The sequence below is a fragment of the Mastacembelus armatus genome, chromosome 18 (assembly GCF_900324485.2).
Source record: "Mastacembelus armatus chromosome 18, fMasArm1.2, whole genome shotgun sequence".
Classification (NCBI taxonomy): domain Eukaryota; kingdom Metazoa; phylum Chordata; class Actinopteri; order Synbranchiformes; family Mastacembelidae; genus Mastacembelus; species Mastacembelus armatus.
The window spans coordinates 9,697,391-9,722,134 of NC_046650.1; the positions used below are offsets into that span (position 1 = coordinate 9,697,391).

Here is a 24,744-nt window from a genome sequence, read left to right on the forward strand (position 1 = left end):
AGAACACAAAGAGTTGTGGACATCTGTAGATGTGTTTCCACCACTTAAGTCCAGGGAAAGGCAGTACATGACACAGGCATTCAGTTTGTTTTCCTATTGCATCCACAGGCAACATGCAGTGCATCCCTGTGTCAGGGATAAGACCAACACAGTCATAAATGAGTAACTTCTTCATTCTAGCATCTACAGGAGATGTTTCACATTATGTTGAAAACCTGTTTACTAATGTTTCTCCATGACACATGGCTTACCCAACATGCTGTGCAAAAAAAAAGCATCTAATTATATAACAGTATGGTATAAGCATAGGAAATGTAAGAGGTCTGTATTAACTTAATGCTGATGATTAAGTTAACATGCATTTTTGTCATTGGGTGGAGTTAGTCTGTGGTTTGGTCCAGCCCTGCAGAAGATTTTATCTGGAATTTTTATCCACTGTCATTTACTGAGCAGCTCTGCTGAGGAAACCTTCCTTTAGTTTGCCATTTGTCTTGTTCATGCCTTTATCTTGCAGTAGTTATTCCCTTCCCACTCTCCATCTTTTTATGCTTCCTTTGTCATCTCTCCACCTCTACAAGCACACAGGACGTTGTGCGCCTGCGTGGTGTTCCAGCTTACGTCACTGAATCCATTCTAGGTTTCATCTACATGATGGGTCAGGTGAGACTTGGCTGGAGACAGATTTTGCTGCTTCAGTTCCAGCTGCGGGGAACTTTGTTTTATTGCATCCTGTGGGACCGAATGGATGAAAGCACCTGGTGCAGAGGAGTATATCCTAGCCCACTTGTAGTGCATCTCTGCTGGGGAGAAGTTCAAGCACATCCCCTCCTGCTTCCCAGACAGGGTGCTTGAGAAGGACTCGTGTAGAGAATGAGATAATACACCTACTTCAGTCGGTGAGTTACTGTCTTTTGAGGTTTTGTTCCAATGTCATAATTTTCTCCCCTTTTCTCTTAAAACTATAGAACACCATGTGTACTTTATATTATGTGATCTTGTATCATGTCTAATGCCTCTATGACTTGTACTTACCACAGTAACGCCTGCTGTTTTCACTGAAATGTGGAGAAGCTCAGCACCATCCTCATATAAACAGCAACACTGACAGAAAACGTGTTGTCCCCAGTTTGCAGCCATTCTCCACTTTATCAACATAATTATCAGCTGAAATTCTATTACTACAACAATCATTTCTAAATTTCAACAATTTTTATTGACAAATTCTTTGAAAAATCAATTCCTAAAACCTTATGCATGTTCACACATATACTCACAAATTAGGGGAATAACAGCCCCTGTAAGAAGTTCATCTCACAACTTATTTGATTTAAATATAATCACTGATTGAAGACAGATTGATAAAAAGTACACAACATAATCTAGAGTAAAATGCTGAATTAACCCATGTAACCAGACTGTGGATATGGGGAAGGGCGTCCTCCACAATTTAGCCCACTTACTGGCCAATAATATACCAGAAACCAAAACCTCATGCATCCTTAGCAAATATACTATTTAGAAATTACTAAGAGCCTCGACATTTGTAATTCCAATCTTAGAAAAAAAAAAAAGCTTCTCTAGCTAGTTTTTGAACAGCAGCATACATATGTACAATACATACACACAGGTACCAAATTAAAGGAAAACCCTGAATGGATGAGAATAGAGAACCACAAACTAGAGACAGTACGAAAATCAAACAATACTAAAGCCTTCACAACACTAGTCTCAGCCCAAACAAACATTTTAAACTTACATTGTGCGCTCGTCATCACCAAAACACCAAATGAAGGAGTATCTTTTAGGAGTGTCTCTTAGCAGAAGAACCCAGGACATCATATCCATCTTGATGTACCTCAGATTAGCTTATTACCTGGACAAAACTAATTCACTTTGGGTCTGAGTGTGTCTTGCATTGTTTTCTATTCATTATTACTACTATACTATTGTGTCCTGTTTGTTTTAATTTACTGTCTCCAAATATCCCTGCCTGTAACAATCCTCCACCCATCTGACCCAGGATTTACTGGCAGTAGAAAGTGAGGACGTTCTGCTGGTTTCCTCGTATCAGCACCGCAGGACAGTGGAGCCCACAGGTCAGAGTATCCAGCCAGGCCATGTACAGGGCACTGGGGCAGTCACTCTGTGGCACCGGAAGGCTCCTGAGAAAACCATCACATTTACACAAACATAACAAAACAAGAGGAAATGCAGCATGTACTTGACATATGATAAAAACCTTGCACGAGTCAAATTAGTGCATGCTGTGATATGTTTTCATCCCAATGTACGGTTTTCATTCTTCAGTACTGAGAGGCTTGTGTATATGTATCGATGACAATGAAATTGCAAAGCCTGGAACAAAACTACAAGAGGACCAGACCAAGACCACTCACAACTTGTTTAAAGCAGCCCCTCTTCATAACATTCACAGCACATACAAGACAAATAATAAGGGCAAATAGTTCTACTTGACAGAAATCTGAATGCTTTAGAAATCAATGTTTTTAGTGGGCTTATAACTTTTTTCAAGGTTTCCTGGTCTATAAATATTTGTTTTGTTTAGTAGAACAGGACTGGCTTGCACACAGCACTGAAATCAAGCCCTGAACACAGATATCACTAATGGTCATGTGGTTGTATGGAAGTAATGTCTGCACTCAGGTTTCTCCTCACACATGAACGGAGGCTGTTACAGTAGCAGGTGTTCATGATTTCAAAATGAAACTTTCAATGACCATGAGATATTACGGCTACACTATATTGTCAATGCTCCATGTGCTCCATGCTGTGACACTTTCATTCATAACCTGAAGCTGAATAACAAACTCTACTCACACTAGCACAAGTGCAGCATTCTGGGAATTCCTCCTGATGATTTCGTTCAGTCTCACTTTCCTCTCAGTCTGTGAAAGGATGAAGATACAAATAAGTAAATGACTGCAAATTAAAAAAAGAAGGCGAGACAGTTTACATGTGCATGTAATTAAAAGAGCTCATAAAAAAAGAGACATTTGACAGTGTGGATGACATATATTGGGACAACATGTTGCTTCACATGTTGGACATGCAGGATACACATGCAAACATAGAAATATACACCTACCTTAAGTCTGAAGGCCTCAAACTGCTTGTCAGATATTTTCCATGGGGCATTTTGTTTCAACTCCTGAGCTGAGACACCTTCCTGCTGTTCATCCCATAGCCTGAAGGGGGCGACACTGTCCACAAACCTACTCAGGCTGAGAAGTGACAGGAACAACGGGATGCAAGTTAGTGAGCTCTGCAGGACACATAGTTGTGTCATAGACTGGTTTATATCAGTACAAATGCCAAGTTTTCTGGTGTGTTGTAACTTTGATAGTGAATGTCAGGGGTTTGTTGACATACTTCTTGGAGTGTGGACGCTTCTCACTGTCTGTCATGACTATAACGTCATTAAAATCCAGACGAAACCTCTTCAGTAGAGCGATCATCCTAAAACAAAAACACTTTCAGTACAACCCTGTTATATATTATAACAGAATTGAATAGAACTTTCTATTTATCGCACAAAACAGCCGACATGACTAAAAGCACTGGATTGGATTAACAAATATTTGATTAAAAAAGATTTTTGTATAAGTTTTGATAATAAATTGAACTTAATTGTCCTCACACTGAACTGCACTTAAACTTGAAAGTATCCAACATTGCATGACAGTATATTGTGCATTGTGAATTGATTTTACCTTTTAAAGCAGGGAAGGAGAAAAAAGTAGAGGGGTGTGAACAAAACCTTGATCGTCCTCAATGAGAAAACCTACTGTTTGTGACTTTCGTCCATGTTCTGCTCATCTCCCACAATGAAGACCCTGACCTTACTCCTGCACCATCGTTTCCTCCTGGTGAGCAGGTAAGGCACCAGCAGTGTCAGACCTTTAAAACATTAATGAGATGGCTGTATGATTATAATCATATCTCTAGTAGTTTACATGCATTTGATGTTGTACACATATCAATAGGTTGCCAAATCAACAGTGCACTGTGCTTTGTCAGATCTACTGTACCTTCTCTCTGGACTCACCCCCATCATCAGCTATCCAGTAGACGTCAATGGTCTTCTTGCCCTGGTCGCTCTGAAACACTGTCTTGATCTGATCGCTGTCGCCTTTATCGGAGATGTCCTCAACTGTGACAACAGAGGGAGGAAGAGTGAGGTAGTTGTCATATTTATGTTAAACGTGTGTTGCTGTTGTTGTGATGCTGTTAACTTGGAGAGCTTAAAATAATGTAACACTCACCTGATGCCACATCAGAGGACTGTTGGTTGTCATTTCTTACTTCATCAGGCTCAAAGCTCTGGTTCACTAGAGGAAAGATGTTACATCAACTATTTTCTTGGTTTGATGGTTGGTAAATTCTAATAGGAAATCACAGAGAAATTTTAAGGATTGTGGAAATGTGGATTTCAAACCTTCAAATTCAAAATGCTCAATGATATCCAGCCCATCCATCATTCTCAAGATACACAAATTGTAGTTAGAGTCAAAGGTATCACTAGACCAAAGAAAAGCACATAATGTAGCATTTTTAAAGGCTAGTAAACTTAAATATAGAATGCAAATATTCCCTGTTTCCCTCTGTAAACTGTACTATTAATAATGACCAACTTACTATATGGTGTTGATATAATCTTCAATGCTTTCAGGAGAACTCTCCCTCCAGTTTGACTTGAAGCCCAGAACAAGAGTGTTGGGTTTCAGTTTGCCAAGACCAGACGCCTTAAAAACATGGCAAATGACACCACAAGGGATTTTGAAGGATTCAGGGTGAAAATACAAAGAGGAAACATCCTTTATGTATGAATATTGACAGTCCTAGTCCTTACACTGACTATGAATAAATGTAGTACTGAACGATGTATAGTACATCAGAATGGAGGTAAACAAAAGCTATAAACAGAAGAAAAAATATTTATATACAGTAAGTAATGTGTAGCCATCTATGGACACTGAAGAAACTAGTTGCCATCAGCCAAAATTACGAGCATGAGATTGATCATTTTAACAGGCTGTTAATCTGAAACTGTTCCCAGCAGATGTGTTTTGTACAGTTAAAGCTGTAATTACTTCCTACAGCTAAAGACATGATGAAAAATGTACCTGCAGCAAGTTTCGTGCTCCAGCTCTGAGGCCGTCTGCACTCAAAGGAGTATAAAACGAGCGCACTTTCCTCTTGTTCATCCACTTCACCAACAAATCTGTGGCATCCTGTGGCCGAGTCTGCCGCTCCTCCTCCTAGAGGAGTGAGGAACAGGTTGATGTCACAGAAACACGCAGAAGATGTTGGAATTGAACAGCTACTGTGAGGACGACGACATAAATCATCGCTTTTATTTTCCTTTTGGAGTAAAACTGAATGGCTAACCATGATGATGTCTCCACAGATCATGAGGCTTATGTGTTTGGTGAAAGATGCAACAAAGTCCACCAGTGCAGGTCGCTGGTTCGGGGGCCCAGTCAGGACAAGACACTGTGGCCTGAAAGAAGAGGACAGACGAGAAATAACAGCTGCTGCTTCAATTGGGACCATCACCACTGATAATCACCTGCAGAAGACCAAATATAAATACAGCACTGCTCTAATATACTTAGGGAATGAAATTAAAGTTAAAGTCATACATATAGCCACACATAGATACTCCTATGCAGTTTACTGGCTTGATACTTTAAAACATGCTACAAACAGTGTTGCTTAGATGATAGTGACACTCCATAATTTTACATACATACAATAACCAATGGACATTTGATTTAAGGATTACTGATAAATAATGTAACAGATTTTTAAGTTATTCACCTAAAATTCTTGATGTGATCCTCCACCCCGGAAAGAGAAACAGAGGATGACAGAGCCATGTTGTATGTACTTGCCTGTACTGACGATCCCCAGTTTACCTCTGTGGGTTTAATAACACAACACAAGTGATACAGGTATGAAAAAAAAACAAACAAAAAGAACACACACATGATGAACATATACAGTGGGTACGGAAAGTATTCAGACCCCTTTAAATTTTTCACTCTTTGTGTCATTGCAGCCATTTGCCAAAATCAAAAAAAGTTCATTTTATTTCTCATTAATGTACACTCATCACCCCATCTTGACAGAAAAAAAACAGAAATGTAGAAATTTTTGCAAATTTATTAAAAAAGAAAAACTGAAATATCACATGGTCATAAGTATTCAGACCCTGTGCTCAGTATTGAGTAGAAGCACCCTTTTGAGCTAGTACAGCCATGTGTCTTCTTGGGAATGATGCAACAAGTTTTTCACACCTGGATTTGGGGATCCTCTGCCATTCTTCCTTGCAGATCCTCTCCAGTTCTGTCAGGTTGGATGGTGAACGTTGGTGGACAGCCATTTTCAGGTCTCTCCAGAGATGCTCAATTGGGTTTAGGTCAGGGCTCTGGCTGGGCCAGTCAAGAACGGTCACAGAGTTGTTCCGAAGCCACTCCTTTGTTATTTTAGCTGTGTGCTTAGGGTCATTGTCCTGTTGAAAGGTGAACCTTCGGCCCAGTCTGAGGTCCTGAGCACTCTGGAAGAGGTTTTCTTCCAGGATATCTCTGTACTTGGCCGCATTCATCTTTCCTTCAATTGCAACCAGTCGTCCTGTCCCTGCAGCTGAAAAACACCCCCACAACATGATGCTCCCACCACCATGTTTCACTGTAGGGATTGTATTGGGCAGGTGATGAGCAGTGCCTGGTTTTCTCCACACATACCGCTTAGAATTAACGCCAAAAAGTTCAATCTTGGTCTCATCAGACCAGAGAATCTTATTTCTCATAGTCTGGGAGTCCTTCATGTGTTTTTTGGCAAACTCTATGCAGGCTTTCATGTGTCTTGCACTGAGGAGAGGCTTCCGTAGGGCCACTCTGCCATAAAGCCCCGACTGGTGGAGGGCTGCAGTGATAGTTGACTTTGTGGAACTTTCTCCCATCTCCCTACTGCATCTCTGGAGCTCAGCCACAGTGATCTTTGGGTTCTTCTTTACCTCTCTCACCAAGGCTCTTCTCCCACGATTGCTCAGTTTGGCTGGACGGCCAGGTCTAGGAAGAGTTCTGGTCGTCCCAAACTTTTTCCATTTGAGGATTATGGAGGCCACTGTGCTCTTAGGAACCTTGAGTGCTGCAGAAATTCTTTTGTAACCTTGGCCAGATCTGTGCCTTGCCACAATTCTGTCTCTGAGCTCCTTGGGCAGTTCCTACGACCTCATGATTCTCATTTGCTCTGACATGCACTGTGAGCTGTAAGGTCTTATATAGACAGGTGTGTGCCTTTCCTAATCAAGTCCAATCAGTTTAATTAAACACAGCTGGACTCCAATGAAGGAGCAGAACCATCTCAAGGAGGATCAGAAGAAATGGACAGCATGTGAGTTAAATATGAGTGTCACTGCAAAGGGTCTGAATACTTATGACCATGTGATATTTCAGTTTTTCTTTTTTAATAAATTTGCAAAAATTTCTACATTTCTGTTTTTTTCTGTCAAGATGGGGTGCTGAGTGTACATTAATGAGAAATAAAATGAACTTTTTTGATTTTGGCAAATGGCTGCAATGACACAATGAGTGAAAAATTTAAAGGGGTCTGAATACTTTCCGTACCCACTGTATGTGTTTTTTTCTCCCGGTAAACATTGAATTTGAAAATATGCTCTATGTTTTTTGACTCACTTGGCTTAGTGTAGTTGACATATTCAAACAGGAAGAAGATAATACTGAAGGTGACGAGAGCAGCCCACCAGGTAAAGAGGAACATCAGCAGTACAGCGATTACTGCTCCATACAAAGCCGCCCACTTACTGTAGTAATGAAATGCAGGCCTCCAACCTACAGTGACAAAACACATAATCACATGGCTCTGTCTAATTAAGCACATAGACTTATAGACTTACAGACCTTTGGTTGTTCTGTGGGCTGGAAAATGAAACGGCTTGGTGATATTAATCAAAAAATACTGTTACTCTTTAGTTTTTAGGAATATTCACAGTTGTGGACACCTGTGGTATAGGGGTTGGAGGCACTGACCAAGAGCTGCAACAGTCCCCAGTCTAACTAGTGAGCGTTGCTACATGCCAGTTTTTATTCCTACTTCTAATTTCCTGATGCTTTTACATCTAACAAAACCATGAAATATCTACACTGAAAAACGAAACATACAGGTCACCAGAGTGCAATAGTCTATATTTACAGGATGACTATGATAGAGGAAACATTTGCACTAAACAGATCTACCATCTGATCTTTAGATGAAAAGGAAAGCGTGTTTTTTGGTTGTTTTTTTTTTTTTTTTTTTTTTTTGTGAGCGCTTTGACGTGTCAGCAAAGTGTTTGACGCAGGAAGCCACTGCTACTGATTTCATTTCCTGTTTCTTATTAAAAGGCACTGTTGGTTGATAGTGGTGAAACATGAGTTAGTCATTAACTAGTCAAAATGTGTCATTTTCACTCACACCTGGCAACCTTTTTTTTTTCCCTCTGGAGAAAACCATGTGTGGTCAAAACATGATCTCATAAGTTTACTGGAGCTTAATGTTTAGCCATCATCATTTCACAAGAACTGATATTGTCTAATTCTGGAGAGCTTGTGCCTGGTATGGGTGTAATGTAGTGTGTGAGTGGAAGACTCACCAGGGGAGTTGGTGATTGAAGCGTGAAAACAGCTGAAGTTGATAAGGCCATAGACACACAGGAAGAAATTGGAGATCAAGGCTGCGATGGTGTTCAGCTCAGCTGACATGGGGAATCAATAATACATTACAGACCCAACCCTTTTGCAACAAGAGTAGCATATAAAAACAGCTATGAAACACTATTAGATCATACCCACCAATAACAATGAAGGCAACAGCAATCACATAGCAGAGGATATAAGCCCTGAGAGGCTCATCATTTTTTCCATATCCCTTTCCAAAGAACCCAATGTATGGGTATATATTGTCTCTACACAGACACTGGCAGATAAAGCAGAAATCAAAAGATTTTAAAACAAAACTCTCCACCATATGTTGGTCCAGTAAAGCATTCCTCATGTTGTTGCTACTTTTATTTTACATTAGTTGCTCTTAATGTGGGGGTTGCCAGATCATGCTACAGGTGTTAAATTAATATTAAACAAAATTATGTAGAGTCTGGGCTAAGGACATATCGGGCACTAGAAGCAATTCACAAACGTTTTCAACTGCTCTCCTTGCATCAACTCACTGAAGTCTCCAAATCATCCCCTAAACTACTACAACAAAAGTAGATTTGTTAAAAGCTGCTCTTACAACATAGACATATCAGTTAAACACCAGGTTTTGCCTGTGGTTTCTTACCTGAAAGATTTTAGGAGCGGACACTAGGAAGCCAAGAGCAGATGACAAGCTGGCTGCAAAGACACCTAGGGTGATGAGGTAGTAGAAAGCTGAAATTTGGCCCAGGACCTGGTTGGAAGTGTCATAATTAAGAACATAAAAAACTGAAATGAGCATATTAGTTTTAATACAATAATTGCAAAGGATGGAAAGATTAGGGAAAAATCAAAAAAAGAATTTAATATTTACATTTTACAAAAAGACTTACAGTACCTGTAAACTGTTGGCCAGACCATAACGACACGACTGTGTCTGGGTGCAGTCTGTGAAGTTCCAGCCCAGGTTACATGCAAGACCCACACAAACCCCAGTGCTATTCACAGTCAGAATGTCACTTATATTACCAGAAGCGTCCCGTAAGACACATGCCCCTGTAGAGGAAAAAAAAAAAAAGTATATTTCAGTCTGGATTCTTTTTGTTGTGCAGATATTCCCGTCTGTATTATTGTGTTTATATTATTAGCAGTTGGAATCAATGACTTTATAAGATGTTTATTTAGCCAGAGGTATTTTATATTCTCACCCTGATGAGTAGCAGCAAAGTTTTGAAAGGTCTTATCTACTTTTCATGTTGTTTCATGTCAAGGTTTGACTCATCTCTCCTTTTTCTGCAGTTTTAAGCTCAGTAACTGTCTCACACTGATGCAGTACGCCAATGATACTGCCCCTAAATGGTAAATCCTCTTTTGCTGTGCCTACTGTATCAAACTACAGTACCTAGCACCTTTCTAGCTCAGTGAAAACAGTCAGTCCAAAAGAAAGTTGAAACAAAATGAAGGCATGTCAAGCGAGTAGATTACCAACAGTTAAAGGAACAACTAAATAGCTGATGGTAGTCCAGAAAATGGCTAGGAGGGTGCCTTTGGGGATAGCAGTAGAAGGGTCCTGCAAAAAGAAATAATATTTTATATTTAGAAGTCATTATTGATGTAGTTCTTGTAAATGCTTGTTGTTAAAGAGGTATATATATCGTCATTCTTCCCCTCCGTACTTTGAGGTCTCCACAGATGTTGACTCCAGACAGGATGCCGGTGGTGGCGGGGAAAAAAATGGCAAACATTCTAAAGAAGTTGCCGTCAGGTCCTCTCCAGTCCGGCTTCAGGTTTGAAACAAAGATCTCACCTGGTGAGGGAAAATAAGAAACAGTTGTGTGATCTAATAAACTCAAGGTTCAAAAATGTTCCAATTTATGATGACATGACATTTTAAATTAAGAAAACAGATTGTGTTGGTGGCGCTGAATGTATCTAGTGATTTATTTTACAATCTTTTGTCAAATATGTTTAGTGACACAAATGATAATTTAGTTTATCTGGAGAAGCTTAAACTCACCGCGGTATCCAAAGATGCCTTGGGCTTGTTTTATTGTTCCATGGGGAATGACTGTGCCCACCAAATAGCTGGCAAATGAGATCATGAGAGCGATAAAGAACAAGATCTGGGTCTGAGAGACAGACACAAATGGAGAGAGGAGAGAAGAAAAAAAAAAAGAAAAAGAAAATATGTGTCCAAGTAAGACATGAGGACATTTTAGGGCCAATTCAAACAGGCAAAATGAGCTGGGTCAGGATATGCTCACCTTTGACTCCCACTCCATTCCAGCCAGTGAAATGAACAGAAGAATAGTTACAGTGATCACACCCACGATACGGACATCATTGACTGAATCAACAATGACAGTACCAAAGTCGTCCTATAATAACCAACCAAACCATATTATTTGGTTAAGATATTCTGATATATGTTGTTACAGTACTTATTTATTCATTTCAGAAATATTTCTGTAAAGTAAAAAAAAAAAAACAACAAAAAAAAAACATTTCAGATGAATGTGAGTCATATTCTGAAGTATTATGAGTACCTTCATTAGATCACGAACCACCTCTGCAAAACCAACTGTGTTGAGTGCACAAGCCAGAGCGTTGGCGAAAGAGAAGACCATCCCAATGGGTGCCCCAATTTCAGGACCCAGAGAGCGAGAGATCAAGAAATATGTCCCACCTGAAAATTATTTTGTACCCCGAAGAGTCACACAAACACGACATAGAATCATCGAACAGATGCTGAATAAATATCAGAGGTGCTTTAGAAATGTACATCATTTGGTTCAAAACATTGCACAATTAAATAAAAACGCATTTATATATTTTTGACTTTGTATGAAATCTTTTAAAAATCTTTTTATGAATTTGAGTCCGAATTTCAATTTTTCAAAGCCACATACAGTATCTATTCAGCATATAGAAACCTGGTGACATAGGAAGTGACTGACCTGAGATTATTCTCCCATTGGTGGCGATTGCAGAGATGGAGAGGGCAGTTGCTGTAGTCACAGTCACCGACATCATGACAATAAGGCATGTTAACACTGACATGGGGAGAGAGGGGATGGTATAGATCATTATAACAACATTATCATCAGTACTATTTGGGGTTTTTTATGGTTTATTTCTTTGCAGGGGGGGGGGGGGACAAAAAAAATATCCATTTTCTTTTGCTTATCCCAGGCAGGGATAAGATTGGACCTACAGTGATAGAGCTAAAAAAAAAAAACAGATGAATGAACTGGACTGAGCAGAGAAATGAAGGAAAACTCACAGATGCCTGCCTGAGAAGTGATCCATGACAAGCGGAGGAACAGGATGACTCCCCAAATATTCAGCATGCAACGAATCTGTGACCATGGAAAACAACACAAGTGTTTTTGATTGTGATTTTTGTAATGTTAATTCATTTATCAGGCAACTAAATAAACAACTGTTAGTCAGACTCTTGTCCATGTTGTAGAGAATGAATGTAAAAATACAAAAAGCCTACCTTAACTCCAACCACCCAGCCAAGTCTAACAGGAGCTTTCTTCTTTGGACTTTTTGAGTCTTCATTTCCACTGTCAGTGATTGGAACAGTGCTGTCTCCTGAGTCCGTGGTGGTGTCCGGCACCTCCATCCCTGCCTCTGCCTCCTGAAAATGTTGCAATTCAAGCAAAGAGGGAAACATAACATATTAACATCACCAAAATCTAATTTTTATTTGACCCTTTTTCTTTTGATAAAGTTACAGGACAAAACTATCACATATGAAATATTGGTTAAACATAGAGGGGGAAAAGCATACTTCTGGTGAATCCAACTTTTCCAAACATTCAAAAACAGCTTGTGAATATAACAATGAAAGAATGATAGCCTATCTGTAGGGGAACAAGACGATACAAGTTTTCAGAGATGAATAACTTGCCTTAAATGCCTTGCGGAGAGCCTCCAGAGAAGGCCGTTTCCTCGCCTGCTGGTGTGGAAGTGTGCTAGTATAATGCTCCAGCTGTGGCACCTGGTCTAATGTGCTGTACAGGGAAGATCTCTGCAGCTCCATCTTTGAGCCCTGATGGTCTGATCCACTGTTACAGAGGAGGCCCAAGCACATGTGTTATTTGAAATAAGAGAAGACAAGTTATAGCAAATGTGCTGGAGCTGATTTTCACAAAAATGACTCATCAAATTGAAAACTAAAATTAAGGCGACATCAGCTATTATTTTTGAGAATCATCTGCCCTAAAGGAATATCAATGGTGGCACAAACCTTGAGTCCATGTTTGTGACAGCAATGGAAGGAATTTGAAGGTTAACATCTTGCAAGCTGCCATCAAAATGGTGCGACGAGTACCTGGGAGGTCCTTCTTCATTGGCTGAAGAGCGACAATGAGGCAAAATGCCCGGGACCAAACTGTCACGTCTGGATGTCAACTGCCCCATTGTCACGTCTGATAGATTCCTGTGTACAGTGTATAAAAAAATAAAGAAAAAGTTGATATTTCATTTTTTTTTTTTTTTTCAACACCAGAAAGTCGAGTTTAAAACCACCAGCTGATCACTCTGTCTTTTGACCTGGAAAGAAGATCAATCAGAAAACTCTGAACAGAAGCATTTTAATAAAGAGGAACTAGGTAGGACTGTGGTTGGTTTTAGGCAGTAGTGCCAGATAATTAGTAATTTGATTTCTGGTGCTGTGTGGGAGTCTCCTTCTCTACAAGATGTTGAGCTTGTTTTTGATGCAATATCCTTTTTCTGTTTTTTTTTTTTTTCCAAATCTGCTAGACCACTGTCAGCAAATCACTCATCTTTCCAGTTACTACAACCTCGACTGATATATGAAAAAGATGGATTATATTGCATTTTAAACAAAATTTAAAGCAAAAAAATCTGAAGTACTCACTCAGGGGTTTTCTTTTCCAGGTGACGGAGGTGTTCATCAGCATTTTAGACTGAGGCTCTTAAAATTTATATCTTCAGTCAGATGAGTGACATCCACTCCCATCTTCCTTTGTATGGTCCCACCCCCCCCCCCCCCCTCACACACACACACACACTTTTGTCTACATTAAATTTAAAACAAAACAAATAGTTCTGCCTCTACCGCTTTCTATATCTGAATTTTGAAAAATAGTATTACAATAATATTTGAGTGATAAGGAGTAACATTTAACCCATATTTACACCTTGACCTTTTATTTTCTGTTTGTCAGGTGGTTTGTGGGAAAATAAATCTTTGTTACACAATAAAACAAGTGTTGCATTTCATGATTCTGGTGACAGCAGTAAGTTTTGGGATAAAGTGAAAATGTGCAGGGTTAGTTAAAGTCATCATAGCAGAAAAACTTTCACAGAGTATAAGTCATGTTGCATTGTAAAATAATAAAAACTCATTTTTCTGTTTTTCCTTTTGTTTTTGCAATCTCCTGCCAAAGATTTACCATTAGTGGCTTTACGTCTTTGTTATTATATCATATACTATTATTTATTTATTATCATCTTCATTATCTTAAGCAAATTTATTTTAAATGCCACATTTTTATTTCCTGAAAGCTCATCAGTTCTTTAAAATTAGCTGGTTTAAGTTGTTGATTAGAAGGATATAGTCAAGAATTCGCACAATTTGGTGCCAATTGTACGTGTTTCAGATGTTTAAAGATAAGACATCACCTGACCTGATTATTTTTTGGTGACAGACACATCCTACGTCTTTCCCAGAATTGTTGACTGTGCTGGATATAACAATGTGTAAAACATCAACAGTCCACCAGAGGACACTCAGATTATGGGGGCCCACTATTTTATTCTGTTATTTTCTTTTCTGTTTCACAGAGACACCAACATGAACTGTACACACTTTAAACTATCATTTTATCGTAAGTTTTTATGCTTTGAAATTTGTATTTTCCATATATGATCAAATAGAATAGTGTATTTCTGTTCATGTTTACACTTATACACTGCAAATAACGTATTGGACACATTTTCATGTCTTTACATATAGAAAATAATTAGAACCTAAGGGTTGGTTGGCTGAAATCCCCATGTTTGCAATACACTTAAATGCAACCAGATATTCTGGAAAAACAAAACACTTCAAAACAAGATGACTGTTGCTTAAATAACAAAATGCAGTCTGTTCTTGGTTCATTCGCATTAAAAAGGAAAAGTAGGATGCAGCCATTTCACCCCAGAGTCACATTTTCGTGCTATAATTAAACCTGCCTTATCGCCTCCTGCACTCTACATGCTCATAATGCCATTGTTCCCTGGCAGGGAGCTCATAAACACACTTACACACACTGGTAGAGGAATCAGCAAGGTAGGTGTACGCACAGGGTCTTGTTTCAAACTCAGATAATATTTGTAAAAAAGTGAAGACTCTTCTTACAACAATAATTAGTACAAAATTAAAATCAGTTTGACTATGTTTCCTAACTGGCAAATTATAGAAATAGATTTTTTTCATGTCAGAAATTGGTATAACTAACCATACATGGTATAGGAGAATAAGGATTGTGCATGTGTCTATACTAACATTGAACTTTATACATGCTCGTGACCTCCTGGGAAATTGTCAGTGTCAGTCATGGCACTGTTCACTTCGTAGGCGAGGTTAAACTGACACCTCAGGTGTCACGAGTGTAATCACTGCGTGTCTGATGTAAAAGTGAATTAGTGCATTAACAACGACATTCCCAGGAATACAGCATTAATGGTTCCTTCCTACGACTTGCTTTTCTGTTTGTTTCTTTGTACCATGCACTTTGATACATCTTGGTATGTCTTCACTGTGACAAGAAGGTGGACCTGGTGACAGAGGCGGATTTATAGGAGGAAAAAAAGGAAAAGGTGGAGTTGGAAAGAAGAGTAAGAGGTAAAAGTGAATCAAACATGGATGATGTTGGACACAAAGGCACACCAAGAGCTCGTCTGCAAAACCAAAAACATACCACAGCCATGGGGTTAAAGCACATGCCAGACTCTAAAGCCAATCATATCCCTCACCTCACCTCTTCAACTCTCCTCAAAGACCCAGGTCTCTTTTCTTACATCCTCCCCTCATATTCCAACATCCTCTTCAGTCATCTACATAGGCTTCAGGAAGATGGTCTACTTCTAGACTGTACTTTCCCACTCAGGGGCAGCTCCTTCCAAGCTCACAGACTGGTGCTGGCAGCTTCCACTGAAACCCCTGACGCATTCTTCGACTCAAAGCACGTGTCCACATTTAGAGTAGGGGAAAAAGCTCAGTGTTTAACACCAGTTGGCTTAAGGGCTGTTCTGGATTTTGCATACTGTGGGTACGTGGCCATGGACCTGAGAAAAGAAGGGCTAATGGAGGAGGTGCTGAATGCCTGCAGGTATCTAGAGATGCAGAGGCTGATGCAAAAGTGCACAGCGCCTACCGCAACCTCTGCTGCCACAGAGCTGGACAAAAGTCTGATGGTTATCAGGGACATGTGGCAGAGGGGAGTAGGATGTGATGTCACAATACAAGCAGAGAGTGGAGAGAGATATGCAGGTAAGAAACAAGACAACCCTCCCCATAACAAAATTAACCACAGCTTGCTGTGAAAGTGCATCTCTCGCCTCAGCTGAATTTCCCAGTAACCTTTTCTTAGAAATCTTCATAAACATGTTGCTATCAGCTGTTTGTTATGCAGGCTGGAGGAGGTAGTAGTTATGGTCTGTGCAGACTGACTTTTGTTTGCCCTTTTGCCTTTCTCTTGCTCTGTTGTGATTCCCGCCCCCACACCATCTTTTCATGCTTCCTTTATCACCCCTCCACATCTCCAAGCACACCGTGTGATGTTAGCAGCAGGTGGGGACTATTTTCGGGCCCTGCTCTGTGGAGGGTTAAGGGAATCCAATGAGGACACTGTGTGCCTGCGTGGTGTTCCAGCCCACGTCATTGAATCCATTCTAGGTTTCATCTACACGGGTCAGGTGAGACTTGGCTGGAGCCAGATTTGGGAGCTCACAGATGCGCTGCTTCAGTTCCAGCTGCAGGGGGCTCTCTCTCTGTGCATCGACTTCCTGCGGGACCGAATGGATGAAAACACCTGTCTGGATGTGCTTGTCCTGGCTGAGACCTATGGGCTGGTCCAGCTGGGGCAGGCAGCAGAGGAGTATATCCTAGCCCACTTCCAGTGCATCTATGCTGGGGAGACGTTTAAGGATGTCCCATGCTCCCTCCTGACCAGGCTGATTGAGAAGGACTCACTGAGTGTAGAGAGTGAGGTAACATTAACTTTATCTCTACTAGTTTCTTTTGTAATTTTGATGTATATGACTATATCTGAATTTCTATAATGTTTAAGAATTGACAGCACATAAAAATGATTTGTATTTTTACATAAGCTACTGAGAAATGCTCATTTGTTAAATTAACTGTCTAGAGTTTTTCACAACTTTGTTTAGAAAAAAGATTTTATTATACCTGGCCACAATACAGCATTCTGAAAATCTAAATAAGGAACATGAAAATCCCATTTGACAGTACGTTGGCTATTCATGAATCATATTCATAACCTTTATACTGGGGAATCCCCAAAACCTCATTTTTGCCAAAACCATGTCTTATCCTGACGTATCCCAGTTTGTTTTTAACATCTTGTGCTGCACATCTGAATGGATTTCTGAAGTGGCTTCTTCTTTATACTTAGATGGTGGTTTTCAGGACAGTAGTGAGCTGGGTGGAGGACAACCCTAAAGAAAGACTCCCATTTCTGCCACGCCTGCTCCACCATGTTCGTCTCCCCCTCCTCAGTTATTCTGAACTCCAGGAGGCCCTGAAATGCAACCTCCTTCACAGGAGCCCCAATGCTAGAGCAACACTGCACACTCTCCAAAGCCTGCTCGAGGGGGATCACAGAGGGCCAGAGTGCCAACCCCGCACCCCAAACCAGGCAGATGCAATCTTTAATATCAGTCTGCACTTCCACACCTGTTTGTACAACACTATTGTTTTGTGCGTTTGTCGAATCCTCTCTGACATTTCTAATACACCAGTCAATACAAACATATATTTCCACCCTGCAGGCCCTGGTTCTAGTTGGTGGGGACACTGTCGATGATGAATTAATGAAGAGGGTTCCCAGCCAGACCCTGTGGTTTGCTCAGCAGTTCCACCGTGGACCTGGTCTGATGAAAAACATAGAATGGAAACCATTTGCCACTTTCCCTGACCCAGCCCGGTTCAGACACTGTGTCTGTCTCCTCAATAACAAGCTGTATATTCTGGGAGGACGCAAATACTACGGAGCACTGGACATCCTTAAGTCTGCTCTAAGGTAGGGTACAGCTAGGGTAAGAGTCATAAAGAATAGAGCTGCTGATATTTTGTTACATGGTCCAGGGATGGGACTTCGACTTAGAGTAGGCTACATGGCACATGAACACACTGCAGCCATCCTCCTTTTACCAAGCAAACAGCCTATGTTTCAGTGTTTCCTGTCATATACATAATACTTCTTTTTTCATTCCTAGATCATCCTTAATCACCCTGCTAGGACACCCAGCATATTGCATCACTGATAAATGCGTGTTTGCAACACAGTTTGTATCTGTAAACACAGATTAGTAAGTGTGTATATTTCGGTGTGTATCTGTAAACTTAGTTTTATCAGGTTTGTTTGCAGCTGTAAACCCAAGGTCAAGCTGATGCTTCAGGTTTGTATGTGTAGACTTAGAGTATACCCACATTTAGCGGTCCGTACCGTGCTAGGCCCCGCTTGAGTCCTGAAATCCATTTCGTTTGTCTATGGTGAGAGCTCCGAGCCAGGACGCGGACACCAGAACCCTGTTCTCTGCCAGAGCGCAGTGTGAGCGCACCTTTATTCACCTACAGCTGCAGGATCAGGCTCCGTATCACGCTGCTGATCCCAGTATCCATTTCGGCTGCTGGGTTTTTTTTCTGTGTAAAAGTCAAAAATGCAAAGTTCCCAAATTTGTAAGAAAAAAAAAAAAGCATACAGTCCATTATGTCCATTATGTCCATTATGTCCATTATCCATTATGTCAATTATATCCAGAGGGTGTCGGTGCACCGATGAGCAAACCTGTTGCTCTCCTGGCCGGACAGGTGTTTCTCATCTCTCTCTAATTCAGGTCTGTCAAACCGTGTATGACGTCACTGGATGCGCGTCCTGCTCCAGCCTACCAAAATAAAAGTCTGAATTTACAATAAATGTAAAATGTATTCATTGTAAATTAATGAAGTTCACAGTGTAATAAAAAAACAAACATATACCATTAGACTCAGACGTCTTTTCCCTCTTAAGGTTTGACATGTCTCAAGGTAAATGGGAACGACTGCCCGATATGATTTATCAGAGGAACTACTTTGCTGCTGTGTGTCTGGAAGGCAAGGTCTTCGTGCTGGGTGGTAACCAGGATGACAGCCAATACCTGGATGCTGTGGAGTACTACAATCCTGAGGAAAACACCTGGAGGTACAGTATAATACTACAGTGAGGGTACATAGAAAATCTAAATACATATCTGGGAAACTTGGACTTAACATGCATTCAAAAAGTTACTCTGTTGTATTGTATTTTCCAAGTGGATTGTTCTGACACAACTTTGTGGTGATCTTTGGAGGAAATGTGTAGACTACAGAAGTTTAGAGGCTGATTCATCAGTTTTGTCTGATACACACCCTCATCCTTCTCGTATTTCTGGGTGTCCTCCCTCTCAGGCAGGCTCACCCTCTGAGCACAGCCGTCTGTGGCCATGCTGCAGCTGTTCTGGGCGGGCAGATCTACATCTCGGGAGGCTGCGACCTCCATCAGTGCTGCCTCCCCTTCATGTGGCAGTACAGTCCTTCCCGTGGCAGTTCTCCCAGGGCGCCAATGACCGTGGGAGCGGGACGTGCAGGTCATGTCATGTTAGCTTTGGGTAAAGGCTTGGTGGTAGCTGGTGGTCTGCAGCCCCTCTGGATGGGCTTTGGAGACCAACTACTCTGTGAGCTCTATGACTCCACACATGACTCCTGGTCCTTCGTGCCCCCCCTGCCATGGCCACATTTGTCTCCAGGGGCAACAGTGCTTAATGGACAGTTGTACGTGGTGGGGGGGTCATCAGCAAACACAGCAAGGGATACCAAGTGGGTGCATCGCTATGACCCTAAGGAGCAGTGCTGGGAAAACCTGGGCGCTATGCCACATCCATATGCAGATCTGGCAGCTTGTTGCCTGCCGCTGCCTACAGGACTGGTTGACCAGCATTAAAGCTTTTAACTAAAGCACGGATTGATTCTATTCTGGCTCCAGGATGGGCTGTAGTCAAAAACATTTCAGCAAAACTAAGTTTTAAGATCAGACAGGGGTCAAATTTGGACTGAAAACATTTTAAAGTATTTTTTTCCAAAATGCGTCTCCAACATTTCCCTTTCAGCTAAAAAGATGTTAAATGAGGTCACACAAGCCACAACAGAAAATCTGACAGTTTTGTCCTATTTATCTGTTATCTATCACACCACATTCATAAACAGCTTCCTGTCAACCCACTTCAACAGTACCGTGTGTGTGTGTGTTGGACTGGCAAGATAAAAAAATTGTGCAATTGCAAATCTTTCAAATCTTTCAGTTGCATAAATGTTAAATCTTTTTGATTACTGTATGTTCATTCTTCATCTTCCTGTTTTCCCCTTTTAATCTGTTGTCAGATCATTTACCAGAATGTCAGCCTAGATGGCTACAGATTTTAATCTTTCATTTTATTTGCAAGCTCTAATGGGACTGAGGGTTAATGCTCAAACTTGCAAGTATCAGGTGTCAGGTTTCTAGCTGTCTCTGTTATGTAACAAAGTTGGCTGTCAGCTCTTCTGAGTCACTTACATATGTAGATTGTCAAAAGAGGAACTGTAAACTTAGCACTTATGACAAACTAATACAGTCATACGTCTGATTCCTCTGCTGTAAATAATAAAGTATTAGTTTCTCATGAAAGACTTTTCTTTCCAGCCGCCCGTCATTTTTGTTGGCACTCCTGCTTAAATAGACATGACAAAACTGAAAAATTAGGTCACATTTCAACTCTAGATGTATCCTGTCTGAATTTATTGAACTGCTTGAGATCTTAAAAGGGAAGTTTTAGTTTTTAATAACTTGTTTTTTGATAACACAGTTCATCTGCCAAAGAGATACACAATCAAAACAAACTGTCTCCCACAAATCAAATAATCTATTTCAGTGTGTACCTAACACCTAAATAGTTCTCTCAAATATAACAGAAATCAGTGGCAATATAAATCAAAACAGGAAGTAAAAGAATAAGCTTTATTAAAGTCTATTAAAAAGTATATTTAAAAAAGGGCGACTTATTCATCCTATATATAAAACCATATATAAAAAATTCAGCATCCAGTCACTCGTATTAGAAATGACATTGAAATACAGGAAATCTGAACCCAGATCTACACCCCATGACCAATTAAACTTTCAAAATCTTCTAACTTGGCCATTTCCCTCAGATATTATGAAACAGAGGAAAGAGTGTAGCATGAGAGTGAAATGAAGGATGTTTCTTATGCAATGTCCTGCTTGTGCTGCTCAACACATTGCATAAGAAACTGTCATTTCACGCATGTATAAAAAAGCCAGTTCATTTTACAAGCTATAGTACTTGAAGTACTTGTGTGGACCTCGTATATAACAAATACACAAAATAAATTAGTTATTATGAAGAAAGGAAATGACTACTAAATAAAAACAAAAAGACTTTTAGGCCAGATGCACAAAAGAAAAAAACTTGCCAAAGGATTTAAATGACACTAGTTTTTGAAAGCATCCCCAAATACATATATACAATACATGTAATTAAAATTATAATAAATAAAATGTCACTGCTCAAGCAATGTTATTTGGGCTTATTTTTAAAAAAATAACCAATCTATAAGTCACTTAAAATATAAAAATAAGTGATTATTATTCAGTAATTCTCATTTTGTATATTAGTTTTCTGACTTTTCCGTGTAGCTCATGAACATAAAAGCCTGGGTCAACACACTTTGGGTCTAATTGATTTAGAAAGTTAGGAAAAATAAAATGGCTTCAGTGTTCCTCTAGCTGCTCAACACTGGCCAGAGTAACGGCTTCTCTGCCTGGTACACTATTAATCCTCTCCTTATTCTTGCCTTTGATGGACCTTCCCACTTTGACTGACAGTGTGTGCAGGACTGAGCTTTCATCCGGTGAAGAGCTGCTGTGGCGGCCACGGCTGAAGGTAGACGTGCTCCTGCTCTCCGAGTTGGTGGCCTCGAACAGTTTGGCCATGAAGCCGAGGCCAGCCTGGCGGATGTGGGAGCTGCCGGCAAACACGTAGAGAATGGGATTGATAGCACTGCTGAAGTAGGCAAAGGCTGTGACATTTGGACGGGCTGTATGAGCAGCCTTGATCACTGATTTACTGTCTTGCAACAGACCAGCCACCTGGAGGATGTAGAGAATGAAGGGAGGTTAGTAGAAAGACAGAAACCCCATTAAAGTACCCCAAAACAGATTATGGAAAATGTAGGCTTGTTAAATGTTAAGAATCTAACGTAGTCATTTCCTAGCCCATGTGAAACAAACAACCCCACTCCCATCACCAAAAAAAAAAAAAAGCAAAAAAATCAAACCACCTCTATGATGTTGATGATATGGTAGGGCAGCCAGAAAACTGCAAAGGTACAGATGATCAGCAGGATGAGGCGGGTGCCCTGTTCTCTGCGCTGGAACTTAGCACTCTGCAGACGGCAGATGACTGAGGAGTAACAGGTGTTGATGAGGGAGAAGGGAACCAAGCAGCCCATGATGGTCTCAAACAGGTACTGGAAGACCTGGTGGCCCACACTGTTCCAGTGGTATGGTATACAGAAGTTCAAAGTGATGTTGTTTGGCAGTGTCTTTCTCAGATTACTGTCAGAGAAGCAGAGGAAATGTTCACTTTGATGTGCACCACATACAAATCTGCACGTGTAACCCTGCACTACTACACTACAAATTTGTAATACAGGTGTGGCTTATGGTCATGTGACTTAACCTCCAGACTACCTGGTCACAACAACCAACATTTGAGCTGCACCACACTGTCATGTGATTATGAAGATATCTTTAAAAAAAGAATCAAGCAAAATATTCCTAAGTAGATTTCCAGCAATAAAACCTGTTGCTTTAAAGTTGACTTCATTCATTGAAAACTGTCCTTGAAAACTAGGCTTTTAATAAATATATTAAGGAATAGAAAATTTTTGGCTCACCTGCGGTAGAAAGGCATTGGCAGTGACAGGATAAAGGCCATCGCCCAGACCCCCAGCAGAAGACCCAGCAGGGATCGCTTGGTCCTCATTCTCTGGGACAGAAAAGGCCTTGTGACGGCCAGCCAGCGGTCCATGCTCATCAGGCAGATGAGGAAGATGGACACGTACATGTTCACACTCGATAGGTAATGTACCAGCTTACATGCCGCTGAGCCAAACTCCCAGCCCCGGCCTCCAGCCAGGTAACGTAGGAAAAGGGGGGCGCTGAGCAGCACGAAAGCATCCGCCACAGCAAGGTTCAGCACCAACAGACAGGTCACTGAGCGCTTCTTTACCCGGCAGAACACAGACCAAACCACAAACAGGTTCCCAGGCAGGCCCAGCACAAGGGCCAGGGTCAGGATGACGATGCCAACCTGGGCTGAGACAGAGATGGGCAGGGAAAAAGAGGCAGAGGATGCCTGCTGGGAGGTAGTGGCAGTGATATTGGATGCCATCGTTTGGTTTCAACTACTGCGAAAGTGACACAACCTTTCAAAAAACAGACAGGAAACAGGATGTGTTGCATTAAGATTTGAAAGGTGTGAATGTGATTCAGTGCTCAGAACATTGCACAATATATTGTTTTCATCTGGGTTACATAGTACAGAGCACAAGAACATAGTGGACAGAAGGGTTTCCTGTAATAATCACACTGTCAAATATCACAGAACGCCTGACTTATGTGACAACCTATAACATTTATTTCAGCAAACAAATTCATTAAGTACTGCACTGTACTGTCAGAAGTCTGAGACTCATGTTACTGCCTGTGTTTTCTGGGTGTTTGTTTTAATCAAATAAAAAGAAATAAGTAAGAGTGCATTTTAAATCTACGGATCAAAGTGTTGAAAAATATTATAGCCTCTCAATTATTTTTTAAACTTAAAAGTTACTCAAACAAATCTAAATGTAGAATCTTACTAAGCAGTTTGTGTTTGATGAATCTCTGTTTATTTATAGCACATGCTCATCAAAAAATGAAAAAGATAAAGGATCGCTGTAAAGGTTTTACTTTTTTCCCCTAAAGGAAGACTTATACACATTCTACGGAAAACTGCTGTCTGTATTACAAAATAAAAGTCCTCATTCTTTCAAGGCTTTCAATATTATTTCAGACTCTTTACTTTTATTTAGAAAACAGAAAACCCACCGGAGATAGTTGAGTTCCACTTCTATCTTATAAATGTAACGTTTTTGTTAAGCAATAACAATTATGAATTATATTAAACTCACATTCTCACCTTTAAATGATGATGTCCTTTATTGAAGCCAAAAAAATCCACTGTGTTTCACACTGCGTCAGATGTACTGTTAACTCTTGGGTTTCCCTTTTTACTTGAAGACTGCGTGTGGGTAAAAACTTCAAAAACAAAAAAGAAGAAAAAAAATATGTGTATACATATATATATATATATATTGAGTAAAAAAGAACATGTGACAGGAAACCCAGTGACCACAGGAAGCCAGCATCAACTCAATGGGTTGCACTGTAGCTACTGTTCCTCCTACGCCTTTAATTTACTATTGCATTTGACTATTACCGACCGCAGTTAAAAAGGCACACGTCAGTTTTCATTACAGCATCACTTCCTGTGCAGCCATCTAGAATACAGAAATTATGAATCCGAAAATTAAGCTAATGCTGTTTCAGGGGCATAAGTGAGATATTTTGAAAATGAAAAATTACCAACCTCAGTGTGGAGAGACGAGCAGATATCCCAGACCATCAGAAAATTTTGCAAAACTGGTGAT

The 24,744-nt window shown here is 40.4% G+C and overlaps 3 protein-coding genes and 1 long non-coding RNA gene across 9 annotated transcripts; 2 read left to right on the top strand and 2 right to left on the bottom strand.

Moving 5' to 3' along the window:
• Positions 1-287: 287 nt before the first annotated feature.
• LOC113123275 (solute carrier family 12 member 3-like) lies at positions 288-19,095 on the bottom strand. Of its 4 annotated transcripts, XM_026295145.1 has the most exons (29): positions 18,961-19,095; positions 18,412-18,866; positions 12,976-13,167; positions 12,637-12,793; positions 12,220-12,363; positions 12,001-12,076; positions 11,675-11,770; positions 11,264-11,403; positions 10,982-11,095; positions 10,735-10,846; positions 10,394-10,524; positions 10,203-10,287; positions 9,616-9,773; positions 9,364-9,471; positions 8,877-9,000; positions 8,678-8,779; positions 7,722-7,877; positions 5,842-5,941; positions 5,410-5,521; positions 5,145-5,279; positions 4,657-4,763; positions 4,457-4,539; positions 4,284-4,349; positions 4,067-4,171; positions 3,807-3,918; positions 3,391-3,477; positions 3,107-3,242; positions 2,839-2,906; positions 288-2,162 (listed from the first exon to the last, which is right to left on the bottom strand). In XM_026295145.1, coding segments are annotated over exons 2-29 (3,147 nt in total). In that variant the 5' UTR covers positions 18,414-18,866; positions 18,961-19,095; the 3' UTR covers positions 288-2,023. The 4 variants fall into 4 exon arrangements, 3 of the variants coding, with proteins under 3 accessions (XP_026150930.1, XP_026150939.1, XP_026150949.1); XM_026295154.1 differs by lacking the exons at positions 18,412-18,866; positions 18,961-19,095 and adding an exon at positions 13,609-13,696 and having other exon boundaries at positions 2,024-2,162; XR_003294948.1 differs by lacking the exons at positions 288-2,162; positions 2,839-2,906 and having other exon boundaries at positions 3,188-3,242; positions 3,807-3,884.
• Positions 3,768-5,539, top strand: LOC113123467 (uncharacterized). Its single transcript, XR_003294964.1, has 4 exons — positions 3,768-3,895; positions 4,039-4,199; positions 5,121-5,346; positions 5,429-5,539. It is a non-coding gene; the product is annotated as an uncharacterized LOC113123467 (long non-coding RNA).
• On the top strand, positions 15,029-19,963 carry LOC113123458 (kelch-like protein 33). Its single transcript, XM_026295566.2, has 6 exons — positions 15,029-16,230; positions 16,507-16,949; positions 17,375-17,617; positions 17,751-18,001; positions 18,992-19,162; positions 19,408-19,963. Exons 1-6 carry the CDS (start codon positions 15,600-15,602, stop codon positions 19,937-19,939), a joined length of 2,271 nt encoding a protein of 756 aa, XP_026151351.1. The 5' UTR covers positions 15,029-15,599; the 3' UTR covers positions 19,940-19,963.
• A 1,012-nt stretch (positions 19,964-20,975) lies between these two features.
• On the bottom strand, positions 20,976-24,742 carry ltb4r (leukotriene B4 receptor). Of its 3 annotated transcripts, none has more exons than XM_026295296.1 (4): positions 24,684-24,742; positions 22,951-23,481; positions 22,333-22,609; positions 20,976-22,141 (listed from the first exon to the last, which is right to left on the bottom strand). In XM_026295296.1, exons 2-4 carry the CDS (start codon positions 23,445-23,447, stop codon positions 21,764-21,766), a joined length of 1,152 nt encoding a protein of 383 aa, XP_026151081.1. In that variant the 5' UTR covers positions 23,448-23,481; positions 24,684-24,742; the 3' UTR covers positions 20,976-21,763. The 3 variants fall into 3 exon arrangements, with proteins under 3 accessions (XP_026151081.1, XP_026151090.1, XP_026151071.1); XM_026295305.1 differs by lacking the exon at positions 24,684-24,742 and adding an exon at positions 24,226-24,356; XM_026295286.1 differs by lacking the exon at positions 24,684-24,742 and adding an exon at positions 24,234-24,352.
• Between the last annotated feature and the right edge of the window lie 2 nt (positions 24,743-24,744).